At 49.5% G+C, this 18,443-nt stretch overlaps 1 protein-coding gene across 4 annotated transcripts in view; it reads left to right on the top strand.

Moving 5' to 3' along the window:
- LOC311366979 (uncharacterized protein) overlaps window positions 1-18,443 on the top strand; it is a 51,730-nt gene that overhangs the window by 27,008 nt on the left and 6,279 nt on the right. For 3 of the 4 annotated variants that reach the window (XM_084485776.1, XM_084485773.1, XM_084485775.1), the window contains 11 exons: window positions 2,043-2,184; window positions 2,342-2,449; window positions 5,045-5,101; window positions 5,256-5,324; window positions 6,428-6,517; window positions 7,382-7,491; window positions 7,804-7,842; window positions 9,511-10,291; window positions 11,515-11,631; window positions 13,443-17,123; window positions 18,054-18,201. In XM_084485776.1, coding sequence (XP_084341902.1) covers window positions 2,043-2,184; window positions 2,342-2,449; window positions 5,045-5,101; window positions 5,256-5,324; window positions 6,428-6,517; window positions 7,382-7,491; window positions 7,804-7,842; window positions 9,511-10,291; window positions 11,515-11,631; window positions 13,443-17,123; window positions 18,054-18,201 — 5,342 coding nt within the window. The remainder of the gene's footprint in view (window positions 1-2,042; window positions 2,185-2,341; window positions 2,450-5,044; window positions 5,102-5,255; window positions 5,325-6,427; window positions 6,518-7,381; window positions 7,492-7,803; window positions 7,843-9,510; window positions 10,292-11,514; window positions 11,632-13,442; window positions 17,124-18,053; window positions 18,202-18,443) is intronic. The other variant, XM_084485774.1, reaches the window with a different exon arrangement.

Raw genomic sequence — 18,443 nt, 5'->3', positions numbered from 1 at the left:
TATAACATTAGTATGATCACAAATACATTAATAAAAACAGAAACGTGTAATATACTAACAGTCTTATTACACACGTCTAGGCTCCTCTACTGCGCTGCATTTCTTGTCTTGTCGCAACTTTTGCATTGCAGAAACCCTCCATTATTCTGATGATGCACGTCGTCAAAGCGTTGCTCAAACCTTCCCCTCTTCTCTGGTGCAACCAAACTGCGATCGCCTGCGACAGCCGGCTTTTCAATGTATTAAGTAAACACAGCCAAACCCAACGTGAACCCCTAAAATAAGTTGGCAATTTAGATAACCCTTCGTTCCGGCTTGCTGTCGGACGGAAATCTCAAGCGCTAGTATGAACACACTCGCTCGCTCACTCGCTCACTCGCTCACTCACTCACTCACTCACCCACTCGCTTGCTCTCTCACTTACTCGCTCTCTTTCCCCCCATGGGTCCCCTTCGACCTGCTGTTCCTGGGATCTGAACCCTAACCCTTCATCCTCTTCATCTCCAGATGGGTGTCCCCACATAACACACACATCTCCTCCGTCACCACCTGGCACACGCTCAATGTCTTCCACCAGAACCTTCTACAACAGTGGTTCTAGAACAGTGTGGTTCCATACTTCTCTTGGCCTGGAACCCCATTTTTGAAGTCTGAACTTTCTTGCAACCCAAACTTCTTATATTGTGGGTCATCTGCTTCCCCGCCCATCATTTGAACACAATCCTTCAGTCCTCCCGTAACCTCGATGACCCAGTGAGGTGCCTATGAGTCGCAGCTGAATCATGAGGCCAGCTAGTGGGATGTTGGGGGCCGTTTACCCTTTTCTCCCATCAACATGTATCATTGAGTTTTCCTTGTGAGGCCTTCCCTATCTCTGAGTTCTCCTTCTGTTCCTCTCTGTCGATCAGTCTGGCCTCCAGCCCATTCAAAGCCTCTTCCATGAATGACTAAATAATAGGACCAATCAGCGCTAAGGGGAGGGGTTTTACTCAAATACAAGGTCTGCAGAATTAAAGAAACAATGACCCCGCCTTGGAGAGTGGAACACGGAAGGTCAATTCACAACCATTAGTCCAAATAATCATGTTGAAAGATTAACAGAAATTAGCACGCAAGGTTTGTCTTAAAGGAGAAGATGTTTTTGCCTTGGAACCGGGCAAGAGAGAAGAGAGAGCGTCACTTAGTTATTTCCTCTGATGGAGTTTTTTGGACAACATCATTTGATTTATTTCCATATGTGCAAAATAAAATGCTGCTCAGCAAAGGGCAGACTGAAGTTCATTTGGAAACGCTAACCTATGTATCTGGATGGTCTCATGAGGCTCTCATCAAGTAGCTCTAAGGTCAGAAGGCCCTCCTGGGATCTGGGAGGCATTGCAGTTGACCCCAAGTGGGGTTTCGGCCTGCAGGTTGGAAACACTGTTCTAGAAGTTCTGCTGCTCTTCGGAGGAGAAGACGTTGATCCTGTCCATCATGTTCCCCACACTGCTGCAGGGCTCCCTGAGGCCGGTGTCTTCACTGCCTCATCAAGTCCTCCACACTTCATGTAGAAACGGCTTTGGTTAGCTCAGACGCTGTATACCCCAGTTGGGCCGTGGAATCCCTCCAAACACCTCAGATCACAGAGACCACACGAGGAGCAGCGTCAAAGCTGTACCTGGCGGGGGGCCAAGCTGAAATAATCAGATCATGAGAAGTCACAGTCTGAAATATCTTATTGCATCTGACTCGGCATACAGGAATTAGTTTGGTTGTGGTGCATACATTAAACAAGACGGCAATCAACTATAAATCCTCATTATTGAGTCGGCCTACATTTTAAATAAGATGTACTTTATTAGTTCCAGATAAAAATACGAGAATATGAATGTGGATATTTAACTATTCAGAATCAGACAACTTTATGAATGAATGACTTAAATTGTTTGTCCCAATTGCTGTGCTCAAGAAAATAGAACAAAATCTAAGTAGATAAGTGATTACTCATTACAGGATGATGTCGGGTGAGAATGAGCCTCTTCCTCTTCCTGTTTGTGTTCCAGGCGCTCGCAGGTGATTGGGCGCATTAAGGAAGGTCCGCCCCTGGAGTGCATGGACACGCAGGTCTCCACGGAGACGGCCTCTGAGCCGGCGTCTGCTCCGAGACAGGGCAGGGCTGAGCGACGCTACCTGGCAAACCGACCAGTAAATGTTTTATTTGTATAATCATGAATGTATACAAAAGTATTTATCATAGAATTGAATCAATTTTAGATTATTAGGTAGATCTTGATTGTCTCCATTGTCTCTTGTGATACTTTAATATATGTTTATGGAGTTGTTCTTGATGGTTGCCTCTCAGGAGATGTCCTTGGATGCTGGGAGGGTCACCAGTCCAGATGTTTCCTCCGCCTCCAGTCTGAGAAGAGCCAAGTCTCTGGACCGCAGAGCCGCCGACGCATCCACCACGGTGAGGAGATCGATACATATATACACATATATATATATATACATATATATAGTGGACACATGTTATATCATATCAATAACTCATAGACCAGAATAAGAAGGCCTCCTGTCCTCTTCCACACCACTGAGCAACCTCTGACCCTCGGTCATTAACCGCTTACCGGTTGTTGTTATAGTTCCACAAGCCGCCACCAGGTGGTACATTGTACCACACTGCTGGCGGCTCTGCGTTGACTCTGGCATTTTGACAAACAAAAAAAAACAATGATCTCCCTTTACTGTTCATATGCTTGTAATTTACAATTGTGATTAAGCTCAAGTTACACATGACTTGGAGTTACGTGCCTGGGGAGAATATCACAGTGGACTGTTCCCTGCTCGTACCGTTCTGGAGAACGGCTAGCAGTGTTGTCATGAAATGGATCAAACCTCTTTAGTTTGACATGGCTCACCTGAGCAGTCATACTCGTGACTCACGTTTTGGCGCATCACCTTTTTGCTCACAATAACACTAGGTAGTAGGGGTGTAACGATACGCTAAAGTCACGGTTCGGTGCGTACCTCGGTTTTTAAGTCACGGTTCGGTATGTTTTTCGGTACAGCAGTTTTTATTATTTCATTAAACAATTTGATGTTGATTTGATTTATTACATTGTATCAAACAAATGCCTTACACAAATGAAAAGACATCAAATACAATTGAGGATAAAAACACAAAAGTCCAGGACTTATTTCCATTTTGGTCCTCAACACAAAACATCAGGACAAGACAAGACACTAACAGAGTGTGTGATAATCAATAAAAACTTATTATAAACACTTATTATTATTCTTATTTTTATTTTTTCGGTACATACCGAAATGAAACGTGCATCGAACCGTTAGACCCGTACCGAAATATTTCGGTTCGAATACGCGTATCGTTACACCCCTACTAGGTATGGAAGTATGGAATTGCCACACTTACAATTGAGCAGGAAGAGACAACTAAAAAGATCTCCCTACTCAGTACAGCGCAGGGTTAGGCTTGACCGTGGGAAAGGGCCAGAAACAACCATTCCCATCTGTGATGAAGAGCCTAAGGGACCACATGACCCAGGGCGATACGGTGGGAATTGGACCACGCTGACGGCCCTCTGTGGTGTTCTACACCAGGCCTGACCTTGCAGGTACCAAAGTTGTTCTCCGTCAGTGAGCAGGCAGAACAGCCCCAGAGAGAAACACATCTCAGTGCTGACCAGGGGTCAGCATGCAGCCAGCAGAGGCCCTGCTCCTGCACATGACAACGCCGTAGTTCAGGGAACACATCACCGCTGCCATGGCTGGAAGCATCGCTTCAAAAACAAGAAAACAATCGATGACTGACATCACTTCTTTCAGTCGTAATAATAATCGCAAATTAATTAAAATCAGGTATGTCCTCCTTTGGATGCCTGTCTCTTTTTATTGAAGTTTAAAAACCCACATAGGAAAAGTCCTGAAAGGGCGTTGCTGAAACTGGTTGAGAGTTTCACTAGACTATATTTACCGTACTCACTCAGGTCCAGTGTTGACAATGCTCTAGCTGACCTTCTGGGGCTCACACTGCCTGAACCTCAACCTATGGAGGTGGACTCACTCGCAACACACACACACACACACACACACACACACACACACGCACACACCCTGCACCTCCCACACATGCACAACCAAAACAACCGGAGGGGACTGGGGGGGGGGGGTATTGATGTCGACATACCCACCCAACACCCCGACCCCCAGACCAGTGATATAAATAGAGAGCTGACTCCCTGGGCCAGTGTCAGTCAGGGTCCGGAGGTGTTAGCCAGTCTGCCTGGGTTGGAGAGTGCCTGAGCGCCTGTCGTCTGCGTTGGCCTGTGTCTCCGGGTGTGTGCTGGTGTTGGCCCTGTATCTCCGGGCGTGTGCTGGTGTTGCCCCTGTGTCTCCGGGTGTGTGCTGGTTTCCTGGAGATGTGTGGCACTCAGGATGACTCTGTGTCACTCTTTTCCGGTGCATCTGAAGATCAGTAGAAACAAGGTAGGGCTGTTGGTGGACCGCTGGTCCCCACGATGGGTTTGGAGAACATGATGGGGGGGGGGGGGGGGGCCCTTGGTTTGGCTCGGTGCTTGGGTTGGTTGGTTCTGTGTTCTGGTATTTAACTGCTTACAAGCACGTACTTCTGTACAAATTCTGTTTGTTTACTTCTGTTCTGACTTTTATGCTTCAGGTCCAATATTTGAAATTTGTCTACAGATATTTTGGCAGCTCTTTTCAACATTGAGACCTTTATTCAACGCCACCTTCGACATTTCCAAAGATTGACCTTTGAAGATGTCTGGAATACAAATGAACGTTTTGGGGTCACACTTTATGTGGAACCCAAAATACCTGAAAAACTTAAGAGCCCAAAGTGTTGAGCTGTTGTTGTTGTGGCTGTTGTTGTTGTGGCTGTGATGTCAGAGTTCCCCTCGTATACAGTCCACACGGGACGGACTAGGTGCCAGGTTCTGCTGTCGTCTGCTGAGTGTTCTGGGGAGGGGGAGTAGAACGTCACCGCAACATAAACTGACCGTTGTCTTGTTTCCTTTGGCAGCCTGATCTGCTGAACTTCAAGAAGGGATGGATGACCAAGCTGTACGACGACGGAATGGTGAGTGACCTCCTCACTGGTTTAACTGGGGAAGAGAAAAATAGTCCATGCTGGTACATATCAACTTATATACTCACTCTTGTGATGAAAATGATGATAATGATGATGAGAAGCTCTTCTGAAATCCTACCTGTGTGTTTGATGGTGTCTGCAGTGGAAGAAGCACTGGTTTGTGTTAACCGACCAGAGCCTGAGGTACTACAAGGACTCCATCGCAGAAGAGGTACCAGTATTCATGTTGTCATACACTGCAATACCAATAAGTGACTACAACTAGAGTCCTTTGTAAGGAGGCCCTAGGCATTAATGGTCATAAATGGTTAGGGAGCCACACACACACACAAAACTTTCAGAGTTCCCACTCAAACCTTTGCTATTTATTTTTAAATTGACATTATATATATATATATATATATATAAACATTAAAATGTATTTATTAAGTAATATATAAAACAAATTGTCATCATAGAGTTACAAAATAACAGCAACAACAGCAGCACCAGCACTAGTAATATATAAATAATATCTAGTATTATAAAAAAAATTCTTAACAGCAGCATGACAATATAATAACATAATAACAACTGCATGCCCCAAAGATTAACAAAAATAATTATGCACATGAATGAGGTATAAAAGGAAGTAGCATCATCAAAACAAACACACAACACACAACTATTTTTCACACACTGAAAACTACCTCAAAGTGCAGTATTGTCCTAATCAAAATATTTTCCCTACACCATGCAGAACTGTAACTGTTGGATTGTGTGCAATACAAAATTGTGTGTGCATTCTTAGCAGCTGCAGGAGGCTTTACAAAGGTGCATGACGACTTTTTCTGGCAGCAAAATCACTAATCAAGTCATCATAAGACACCCTACCTGCTACTTAAGCGTTCTTGTCCATTGTTGACCATAGATATGGAATGAGTTTCAGTTTAGAAAAACTGCGCTGAGAAAGGATGCTCCGTCTCCGATGCGAAAAGACGAGAGCTTTGAAGGCTGTACCATTTCAGGGAAGCGGTGGGGGGGACTCTTTTTATATATTAGGTAAAAACATGTAATTTCCATGAATTGAGTTATAGGGTACACAATTAAGAGAAAACAACAATGGGCCTTTTCATACCTAATTTATATATTTTTTGTAATGTAATAATTATCATGACATTTTTTTAGCAAACTTAATTTTGGGGGCCCCCGCCAGGTACGTGGGGCCCCACACGCTCTGCGTGTATGGGGAGCGGCAGCTCCCCATACAATAGGCAAATATTGATGTAAACACAGAAGTGTAGCTGAAAAGAGGTTCCTAATGTGCGTCTGCAGGCGTGTGATCTGGACGGAGAGGTGGACCTGTCCTCCTGTTACGATGTCACCGAGTTCCCCGTCCAGAGGAACTATGGCTTCCAGATCCTGGTGAGTTCTACACACCAACACAGCGACCCAGCAGGCTATAAACACTACCTAACCCCCTCACATCTGACCCCTACTGTCTGATCCCTACGCACCCCCACTGTCCGACACGCACTGTCCGACCCCGACTGTGAGTCTCCTACTGTCTGACCCCCACTGTCTGACCCCCACTGTCTGACCCCCACTGTCTGACAGTAGTTGCTGGGCCCTCGTCTCTTCAGGGAGATTGTTGACATCACCAGGCATCAATCCTGATGCCCCCCCCCCCCCCCCCCCACCACCACCAGATACACAACCTGTCTACACCTGTCTCACCACACATAACTCTGCTGGCTGCATCTGCCTCCCTGCAACCTACACACACACACATGCAAACGCACACACGCACAACACGCACAGCACGCACACGCACAGCACAGACTCGGCACACAGCCCACGCGCAGCAGACACAGGCACACGCACACAGCACACGCACATGCCCATATGCACACACTCGGCACACAGGACAGACACACACAGGCATGTATCCACAGTTATTCATAGTCATGTGCATACACATACTAACACATACTTGCACACAGTTCATGAACCTGATCAGACCCCCACCAGGGTGTCTCCCCTGCCCAACATAACCAACATGATGACCACTACAGAGCTATCAACATGATAACACAATACTGCCGTTGTTAAAGTCCACCATTTCCTCATCCTCCTGCTTCTCCACCTCTACCTTCTGCTCCCCCTCCTCCTCCTCCTCCTCCTGCTCCTCCTCCTCTTCCTCCTGCTCCCTCTTCCTCCTCCTGCTTCTCCTCCTCCTCTTCCTCCTGCTCCCTCTTCCTCCTCCTCCTGCTCCTCCTCCTCCTCCAGAGTAAGGAGGGGGCGTGCACGCTGTCGGCCATGACGTCGGGCATACGGAGGAACTGGATCCAGGCCATCCTGAAGAACGTGCGGCCGGCCACGGCCCCAGACGTCACCCGGTGAGGACCGCCCAGGAACCAAGAGCCTCCCCTAGCACCCGCACTCGTTCACATCCCAGCACAACCACATAACCCTGCACTCACAATGCTTTCTGATGAAACTATTAACCTTTCTCTCCACCTCCCTCTCCTTTGGTCCCTCTCTCTCTCTCTCTCTCTCTCTCTCTCTCTCTCTCTCCTCTCTCTTGGACTCTCTATCTCCTCTCTCCTCTTTCGGTCTCTCTCTCTCTCTCTCTCTCTCTCTCTCTCTCTCTCTCTCTCTCTCTCTCTCTCTCTCTCTCTCGGTCTCTCTGCTGGACGTCATGTCTTCAGGAAGCATCTAGCTCTGAAGCTGTCAGTTCTCAAGTCAAGGTTGGACCACTTGCCATCCCTCCCCCTCCCCCCCCCCCCTCTAACCCAGTGATGTCACCGCTCAGTGATGTTGGCCTTGGCGTTCTTCTACATGTCATAGGATCTCTGGCTTGCGGGGGCTTTGTGCTGATGTGATGATGTCATGAGGTCATGTGATGAAGCACCCTGTTGTTGATGAGAGGCATCTAAATATGTTGTGAGGACTATCTAAGTAATATATAGTGTGTGTGTGTGTGTGTGTGTGTGTGTCCATCCATAATATGAGTGTGTGTGTGTGTGTGTGTGTGTATCTCAGTGTGTGTGTCAGATGTCAGACTGGCCGTCGCCTGACTGGATCTCTCCTGGCGGTGCCGGAGAATGTGGGATATTTTAGTCATTTCTGCATGCCACCTCTTCCTGATCCTGCTGTTGTCTGGTCATACACACACACATAAACACACACACACACACACACACACACACACACACACACACACACATATTTAAAGACACAACCACACACACGCACATATTTAAAGACACACACACACACACCCACACACATATTTAAAGACACACACACTTGCACATACATATCCACAGTCAACCCCACGATAAAATGGAAACGGGAGATTGCGTGGGTCTCCATTTTATGAGGAAGCTCTGCTTTCTTTTAGCCAATAAGTAAGTCTCCCCACTGAGGCAAACGGCTCTGCTCTGTACAGTTCAGCCTGATGTTATGAAGGCTTTGTATGCTATAAGGCTAGGCTATGTTATGAAGCTAGTCCATGCACTGAGGCTAGCTAGTGAGGACTGCTGCACTTGTTGTGAATGAAACATTGTCTTCAGTCTAAATGTGTATCTGTGTCTATGTGCCTCTGTCTGAATGGCCTGTGTTTATGGACATCGTGCCCAGCATTGTCGGCTAATCGCTAACTGTGCTACTTGTTTCTGTTTTCCAGCTTTTAAGGACTTTTGACCACACTGTTGTAACTATATGGACTGTGTCTAAATATGTCTATATATGTTTATGTACCTGTCTATCTACTTGTTCGAATGTCTTGTTCGTGGGCATGTTCCCTAGCATCGTGGGCTAACTGCTATCTGTGCTACTTTCCTCTGTTAGTAGCTAGTACTGCTGATGATAGCCATTGAGACTGCTGCAGATTTGCTCCTGTATAAAGCAGTGTATAAAAGTGTCTATACCTGTGTTTATGTCACTTTGCATCTCAACCTGACTAAAGGTGTTTCTACTTGAATGGACTTTGTTCATGGACGTGTTTCTTAGCGTCGTCGACTAGCTGCTATCAGCTTACTGTCTGACTTTCCTCTGGTCCTGGTTCTGGTTGTGACCCTAGTTCTGTTCCTCACCCTTGTTCTGTTCCTGACCCTGTTTCTGGTTCTGACCCTGGTTCTGTTCCTGACCCTGTTTCTGGTTCTGACCCTGACTCTGGTTCTGTAACTGACCCTGGTTCTGTTCCTGACCCTGGTTCTGGTTCTGACCCTGGTTCTGACCAGGACTCTGGTTCTGGTTCTGAGCCTGGTTCTGACCAGGACTCTGGTTCTGGTTCTGACCCTGGTTCTGTTCCTGACCCTGGTTCTGTTCCTCTGACCCTGGTTCTGTTCCTGACCCTGGTTCTGTTCCTCTGACCCTGGTTCTGGTTCTGACCCTGGTTCTGTCTCTTGCAGGTCATTACCTGAAGAGCAGGCCAAGACCCAGCTGGCTCAGTGTCTCCAGTCCCCAACGGAGCCTCTCGCCGGCCCTGAGGGCTCCGGGGCCGGGGTCCCCGCGCAGCCAGCAGGGGCCCCGGTCCCCTCCCCCGAGCCCCGCAAGAGCCGAGTCCGGGAGCGTCGGCGGGAGGGCCGATCCAAGACCTACGACTGGTCCGAGTTCCGGACGGGCCCGGCGCCCGACCCCATGGACCTCAGCTCCATCCTGCCTTCCTCCTCCACCTCCTCCTCGTCCTACGCCTCCTCCACGGCCTCCTCCCCCGGCTCCAGCACCTCCTCCCCCCAGACCTCCTCCTCCGTCTCCGCCCCGCCTCCCCGGATCTCCGTGGCCACCAGCCTGGACGGGGTGGCGGAGGAGCGGGCGCGCGGGTCGGACCAGGGGCGCGGCGTCGCCGGCGCCCTCGCGGCAAACACGGTCACCGTGACCATGACGACCACGCTGAACGCCGCGCCCCAGCCGCGGCCAGCTCCGCCCCCGGACCAGGGAGCGATGGAGGTGGACGGGCACGCCAAGGCGGACAACGCGGAGGGCGTCTCGCGGCGGCGGGGCGGGGCGGAGCAGCAGGAGCAGCAGGAGGAGGAGCAGGAGGAGGATCGCCAGGGGGTGATCGAGGAGCACTGGCATCAGGTGGAGACCACGCCCCTCCGGGAGGAGAAGCAGGTGCCCATCGCCACGGCGACCGCCGTCGGTGCCGAGCGACGCCCTCCGCGGGAACTGGCCACCCTGCTCAACAAGGAGGTGGGCTCCCCTGGTCCTGCATTCACACGCGCTAAGAGGAGATAGGTTAGGTTAGTGGTACGTTCTTTAGCTTGACACCATTCGTCATCGTCCAGGACAACCAAGGACGTCCCCGCTATACAATGTGGGTAGGGTGAGGAAGGTGGGCCCCGCGCGGACCCTTTACAGAGAGGGAACCCTCATTAATCAAAGACGTCTGCGTTCGCCCACTCTGGGGCCCCAACCCCGTATGAGGTTGTAGAAATTGAGGACACTACAGATATTTGACGGTGCATGTTTTCTGAAAGAAAGAGGACAGAAGATTGAAAGGTGCTGTGACGGTCCGCATACAAAACAGACCTATTGTTTCATAGCCACGAGCTAGCTAGTACCAACCTATCGATCCATAGCCACGAGCTAGCTAGTACCAACCTATCGATCCATAGCCACGAGCTAGCTAGTACCAACCTATCGATCCATAGCCACGAGCTAGCTAGTACCAACCTATCGATCCATAGCCACGAGCTAGCTAGTACCAACCTATCGATCCATAGCCACGCGCTAGCTAGTACCAACCTATCGATCCATAGCCACGAGCTAGCTAGTACCAACCTATCGATCCATAGCCACGAGCTAGCTAGTACCAACCTATCGATCCATAGCCACGAGCTAGCTAGTACCAACCTATCGATCCATAGCCACGCGCTAGCTAGTACCAACCTATCGATCCATAGCCACGAGCTAGCTAGTACCAACCTATCGATCCATAGCCACGAGCTAGCTAGTACCAACCTATCGATCCATAGCCACGAGCTAGCTAGTACCAACCTATCGATCCATAGCCACGCGCTAGCTAGTACCAACCTATCGATCCATAGCCACGAGCTAGCTAGCTCGTGGTACAACCTATCGATCCATAGCCACGAGCTAGCTAGTACCAACCTATCGATCCATAGCCACGAGCTAGCTAGTACCAACCTATCGATCCATAGCCACGCGCTAGTCAGTTGCGACCTTTAAGGCGTAATTCAGGATTACTGGAACATGGATGTTACGCTGATAGGGATACAACTGGAAGGCGGGCCCTGAGTTGGGGTCCGGAGGTTTCAGACCAAAGTAGGAGTCCAAGGCCCACTGAACGATCCCATGCCAAGGCAGTGTGGGGTGACGGTGATGAAGAAGGGGTGTGGCGTGGCGTGAGGAGGGATGATCTCATGGCGGGTGGTATGCTGTGGTGTCTTCAGCTGGGGGAGAAGCAGCAGGAACTGGACCGGCTGCAGGAGCAGAACCTCCATCTGAAGGAGCAGCTGGACGAGGCGCGAGACCGCGAGCACAGCGCCAGGGAGGGCTACGTCCTGCAGGTAGCCCCCGACACGCACACACACGCGCACACGTGCACACACACACGCACACGTACACACACGTACACACACGTACACACACGTACACACACACACAGGTATTGTATCATCCAGGTTGGCCATACAAGTGCAAACATGTCACATGCATATCTATGTGTGTATGTACAATGATTATTGGATATAATTACACAGTATTTCAATGTCAAATTTGTGTGTGTGTGATAAGATATAACTCTACTAATATGTGTGTGGGCTTAGACGAGTGACCCTGGGACTGCATGGATGTGGTGGGTTGGGCATGAGGTTTCACTAACTGCTGTATGGGGGCTCACATCTCCTTGGGGTTTGATGGTTTGGGACAGATACTGTCCAGGTAAGAGACTTGATCGACAAGCCTTGCGCTGTGCTTCTTCTCCCTCGTCACCTCTGCTCATCCTCTTCTCTTCTGTCACTCATGTGGTTTTGCATGCTGTTGTTTCTTGCGCGAGTCGCCTGGGTTCTGACACCTTTCTTTCATTATTTATGTTTGCACGTCATGTTAGGTGTTGTAGACCCGTACACAGACTTTTAGGGTGTTAAAGGCTTTTATTGATACTATTTTCTAACGGCACAGTCATAATTAACACCATGGCCCCAAGCACCTCCTCCCCAAGCACCTCACAGCCAAAACAAGCCAACCCAAACACCTCCTTCCATCCATACCATCTCCCTCCCCAAATGCCTCACTCCCCAGACATCTCCCTCCCCAAACGCCTCACTCCTTAAACATCACCCTCCCCAAACACCTCACCCCCCGAACATCTCCCTCCCCAAACACCTCACTCTCTCCCCGTCCACATCTCTCTGTAGCACCTCAAACCCCAAAAACCTCACTCCCCAAACACCTAAATCCCTGCCAAACACCCCACTCCCTCTAAAACACCCCATTCCCTCTAAAACACCTCACTCCCACCCAAACACCTCACTCCCTCTAAAACACCCCACTCCCTCTAAAACACCCCATTCCCTCTAAAACACCTCACTCCCACCCAAACACCTCACTCCCTCCAAAACACCTCACTCCCTCCAAAGCACCTCACTCCCTCCAAAACACCTCACTCCCGCCCAAAAACCTCACTCTCTCCAAAACACCTCACCGCCGCATTTAGTTTAAGTTTAGGCTACTTTTTAATTTACTTTAGCTAGCTCACTCCCTTCTTTTGATAGTTTCTGCTCCGTTCATTCATTCTTCTTCTTCTTTGTGTTTTCTGTTTCCATGGTTTCTCGCGCTGGTTGGTTGCACTGCCTGCGTGCAGCCAATGGGCGTCTTATACGTCATCACGTAGCATCACGACAGTGCTCATGGGAAATGTAGTCAGTACTGCCCAGGGAGCGAGAACAGTACAGCGGCTCTGACTGACATGATTGCCTCATGCATCACCGGCCAAACTGGCTAGTAAGTTTTTATTAACACCCGCCTAAATGATTTTTAACCCGCATTTGGCGGGTTGGCGGGTGTTAATTTAGAACCCTGTTGGTATAGTATAGGGAGTTACTGGTAGTTTCGTCACCTCTTTCCACTCTTGTGTGTCATGTAGTCGGTCACTTTTTTATTTGTTTTGTTCACCATCTTCCATCACTCCTGAAAAAGCACAGTGGAAAGCTTAGGATGAAGCTTCTTCATTACATTAATGGAACCATTTCCAGTTTTACTTGAAGTTCAAGGAGAATTCCCAATATTCCTGTCATCCTCGGAGATGTGCTCCTCCATACGCAATGGCAGAGGGGGAGTGATGTCACTAACCCAACTTGTTGTCGTCAATCTTTTCAAGAGTTCCTCCACCCCCTGCTCCTCGCCACACCGATTGCAACGGCAAAGTCCACACACGCTCGGCACGCACACGCACGGTGACCCGGAGCTCCAGCTGGTAGTCGTTCCACAGCAGCTCCCCACGTTGAGGAGGAGCCTCACTGAGAACCAGGGCTCTGTAGGACGCCACGAAGTCCAGATCCAGGCCCTGCAGGCCAAATTAGCCCTGGCCATGGCAGAGATCCTGGCCAGCGAGCAGGCCGTGGTCCGCATGCGCAACGAGCTGAAGCTGGAGCAGGAGCGCTCGAGGGACCACGAGGAGGAGTTTGGCCGCAGTGAAGACACCCTGCGGGCCCAGCTCCGGGACAATGAGGACAGGCTCCGTGAGGTCGAGGCCAGCCTCTTGGAGAGGAACCAGGTCCTCAGGCACCTGGAGAGGCAGCAGGCCCTCCAGAGAGACCACCAGAGGGAGGTCCAGAGGCTCCAGGAGAGGCTGAAGGAGGTGAGCGGCAGGTTGAGTGCTACAGAGGAGGCCCAGGCCCTGAAGGAGGAGCGCCTAAGGCAGGACCAAAAGGGCATACAAGAGGTCTACGAGACGGAGAAGCAGCACCTAACCGGGCTGTTAACGGAGGCAGAAATCTCCCAGAAGGAGATGGAAAGTAAACTGTGGGAGGCAGAGTTGCAGGTTGAGACCCTGCTAAGAGGAAGGCGCTCCTCCGGTGGAAAGGAGGGCAGGGAGGAGGTGCTGAAGCTACAGGAGGAGCTGAGCCAGAAAACCAGCCTGGTGGACACCTTGAGGGAGAGCGTCCGTAGGCTGGAGGAGGAGAAAGGTCATCTCACCTGCCGGTGTCAGGAACTCCTCAACCAGATAGCAGAAGCAGACCGCGAGGTGAACAAGCTGCGCAGCCGCTTGGACACTGAGGAGGCCGACTATCACAGCCTGGAGCACTCCTACAAACAAGCGTCACAGGAGTTCCAGAGCATGAGCCAGTTCCTCCGGGAGAAAGAGGAGGAGATCCGCCAGACGAAGGCCATGTACGACAGCCTGGTGGCGTGCAAGGACGAGGACCTCAAAGAAGCCCTTGTGAAGATGGCTGTCCTTGGAAACAGCTTGGAAGAGACGGAACAGAAACTTCTGGCCAAGGATGAGCTGATGTCTCAGATAAGTGACACCCTGCGGGTGCAGGGCGAGCCCTGCGGGGCAGAGAGGGACCTGCAGGCCAAGCTGGTGATAGCAGAGGACCGCATTGCAGAACTAGAGCAGCATCTGAAAACCCTACAGCTTGGCTACGCAGACCTACACATTGAGCGCCACAGATTAGAGCAAGAGCACGAAGAGGATCTGGCAGAGGCGGCTTACAACACCCCTAACTTCACGGTTGGAAAGCAGCCTCTGGGAAAGAGACAGAGAATTCGATTCTCCAACATTCAATGCCAAAAGTACATGAGCCTGGACAGCTCCCAGGTGGACAGCAGTGAAGGTATTATACAGGGTATGGGCGAAGAAACTACCAGCTCATCATCTACACCTCCTCAGTATAGCAGTGACCCAGAGAAGTTCATCTCCGTCATACATGCCCTAGAAACTAAACTTGTGTCCACCGAGGAGAAGTTGAGAAACCTCACACAGAAGCTTGACGGTCACATCCTGGTCCAATCTGAAGACTCTCATGCATCCGAGCAACCAGCTAACCAGGAAGTGTCCTCTGCTGGAGGAGGATGTGTTATTGCTGCAGCTACAGACCAGTATGCCAAGGCCCTGGTGTGTATTGAGACCAGCCAAGAGAAGGTACGCAGCATCCTCTTGGGCTCCCATGAGCCCACCGAGTGCCAGCTCTTGTTGTTATCAGAAGTCGAGAAGGAGCTGCTCAATGCAACACTGTACATCAGGCAAGGCGAGAAAACCCTGGAAGGCCACATGCCACAGTATCCAAATCACCCATTAGATACTGTTGATAGCAAGGAGCTCGGGGAGGAAATGTCCCTCTTTGCCAAGACATTGTCTTATGAGGCTCTTGTTTTGAACAAGATGGCTTTGTTGATACAGAATTCAAACTCTGACCTTCTGCGCGGTTTCGATGAAATGCATAAAGAATTGGAGATGGTCAAGTCTGCTGATGGAGATTGCTTGGCTGTAGTGTATGCTGATGTTCTGTCCAGGAAGTTAGTACTAGAGTGTGCTTTCTGGAAAGATCTGGAGAAGGTGAAGACACAGTGTAAAATACGGCAAACAAAAGATTCAGACCTTGCTAAACCACCAGCAGATGTGGGCTCAGCTGATGTTGACATTGACACCACAGAAATCATTACCACTGTTGTCAAAGCAGAACTCACATATTCCATTCAAAATCTCAAACTCCTCTATGAGGAGAAATTCAGATCAATCCAACGGGAACTTATAACAGCCCATAATAACCTACAGAAACGAGACATTGCTCTACAAGAGATCTTTGAAGCTCTCCCAAGCCCTGACCTGAAACACATCATTGATGATATCAGGAAAAGCCTTTTCGGTCCAAAGAAGCGGTTAGCCGACATCAGTCCTCCAGAACTCGCTCCCTACATGGAGCAGATTGAAATGGAGGAAGCAAAGGAAATGGCTGAGGAATTTCTCAACAGACACTTGCCTGAAAATCTTTCGTCTTCTACTGTCAACTCACTGGCGTCCTTGCCCCACGCACAATCCGCCCTTGCTGCTGAGCTCCTGAAACAGGCTGCGCTTCTACACAGATGTTCAGAGGAGATCAGGAAAAGTGGCAGCTTTGAAGGACTAGCCAGCCTGATCCGGACCCTTCCAGGTCACCAAGCCTCTCGCGGTCTAGTCAGCGGATCGCTCTGCATGCGGGAGGCGTTGATTCAGGCCCAGGTGGCCTACGTTGCTTGCAGACTCCGAGCCATCCACCAGCAGGACCTGAACCGGTGTCGTCAGACGGGTCGGGACATGGACACTCTAGTCCAGGACCACGCCCGCAGCGTCAGTGCCATTCACCAGAGTTACGAGTCGTCTCTGAGCGAGGAACGTCTGGGCTTCGGCCAAATGGTGAGCTCGCTCCAAGAGGAGAACCAGGAGCTGAGGAAGGAGCTCAGCGAGAGGCTAATCCAACTCTCTCAGCAGCAGAAGCAGCTCCTGGACCTGGGGCAAAACTTTGAGAGGGAGCAGGAGGAGATGAGTCAGAGGCACAGGCAGGAGCTGAGCCAGGCGGAGCAGAGTCGCACCACCACAGAGCTGGCCCTGATGGAGGCGGCCACCGACAGCCAGCAGCAAGTAGAGGTTCTGCTGGGAGACATGGAGACCCTGGCAGAGAGGCAGGAGGAGCACATCAGGAACCTCGAGGAACGATTCCAGGAGAAGCTCCGGGAGCTTCAGCGCGTTCAGGAGGAGGAGATCCGGAAGTTGCAATCGCATTACATGGAAACCATCCGCTGCAACCAAGAAAAGCAACAGAAGAAGAATAAACCTGAGAGCTCTCCGCTAGGTGATGAGGCCTGTGCCACGAGCTCGCCGATGGAGGAAGAGGAGCAGGGGGATGGAGGAGGTGTTGGGAGCAGAGCGGAGATGGACCCAATGGTGGTTCTGAAGGACAGGATCCTGGAGCTGGAGACGCAGATTAACTGCATGAGGGAGGAGCTGGACAGCAAACACCTGGCGGGCGACGTTAGCAGCTTGAAGGAGAAATACCAGAGAGACTTAGAGAGTCTTAAGGTTTCTGCTCTTTTACATTACTAGTTTGTAGTTCATGTCGACAAAAGTAAGGGCATAGTGTAGTGTCTTCATCATTCATCATAGTGTTCTATTTTAGACCCCATCACAACCTTTATCTTCATTGATGAATAGGGATTGAAAGCTGGAAATAATATTGTCAAAATCATTTCAGAAAAGTACTTAAAGCTTTCCTCACTGAGGCATTTCCTGATTGGCTAGCTGCATGTTTCACTTCTGAATAAATCTCCAGTCTGGTAGAAATCTGCATTAGAAAGTCTCCACTTTGGTAGCAATCTTCAGCAGCAGTCATAACATCAAACAACAGTCTACATTAGTACAATTTCCAAAAACATCTAATCATATCTAATCCAATGTTATAATGCGGGAACTTTAATTGGCTGTGCTAGCTTGTCTTCTTACTAAACTATCTTGGCTCCTGCTCACCACAGGGTTGCATGGCTTCCGACATTAACATGATCATAAAGCTTATAGCTAAATTAGTGCTGGACACTGCATGCTCTGAAGTCATGTTGTACAGTAGCTCATAGCCCAATCACTACAAGTGTTTGCACTATTGCTAGATTGCTAATGTTGTAAGTTAACATTACTTTAAATAGCTGTACAAAATGTTACAGTATTTTACAGTACTTGTAAATCACTTGACAGTACTTTACAGTATTACACAATACTTTTACATTACTTTCACATTACCAAAACATAACCTTTTACATTATCAAATAGTTATTTAACATTATGTTGCATTACATTATATTACACGTATTTCACGTTTCTTGATATCACTTTGTGGTACTGTCAAACCAAAAAATACGAATGATATAGCTTGTAGTGGTAGTGCATTAGCTCGTAGTGGTTGGGGCTAAGCTAGAGTGTCTGTACGTTGCTGACAGAGGTGTGTCTGAACACCACCAGGCTACGTGTGAGAGAGGGTTTGCCGCCATGGAGGAGACCCACCAGAAGGTGGTGGAGGACCTCCAGAGGCAGCACCAGAGGGAGGTGTCCAAGCTCCTGGAGGAGAGGGAGAGGCTGCTGGCGGAAGAGACGGCTGCCACCATCTTTGGTGAGGAGACCAAAACGACAATCTAGTGAACAGCTTGCGTCGATAGAGAGAGTGTATCAGAAGAATATAGATCTTTGTTATAGCATTCATAACAAACATCTAGCATCAATAAGAAAGATCTAGAATGTATGACGAAGACCTAGCATCAATAGGAAGGTGGAGATAACATCTTTATCGATAAAAAAGTTAAACCAATTGTCTGACATGGAATTACTGTGTGGCCAGTGGTTACAAAACCTTGT

The sequence above is a fragment of the Micromesistius poutassou genome, assembly GCF_964030765.1.
Source record: "Micromesistius poutassou genome assembly, chromosome: 21".
Taxonomy (NCBI): Eukaryota; Metazoa; Chordata; class Actinopteri; order Gadiformes; family Gadidae; genus Micromesistius; species Micromesistius poutassou.
This window is presented reverse-complemented; position numbering and strand designations above follow the sequence as displayed.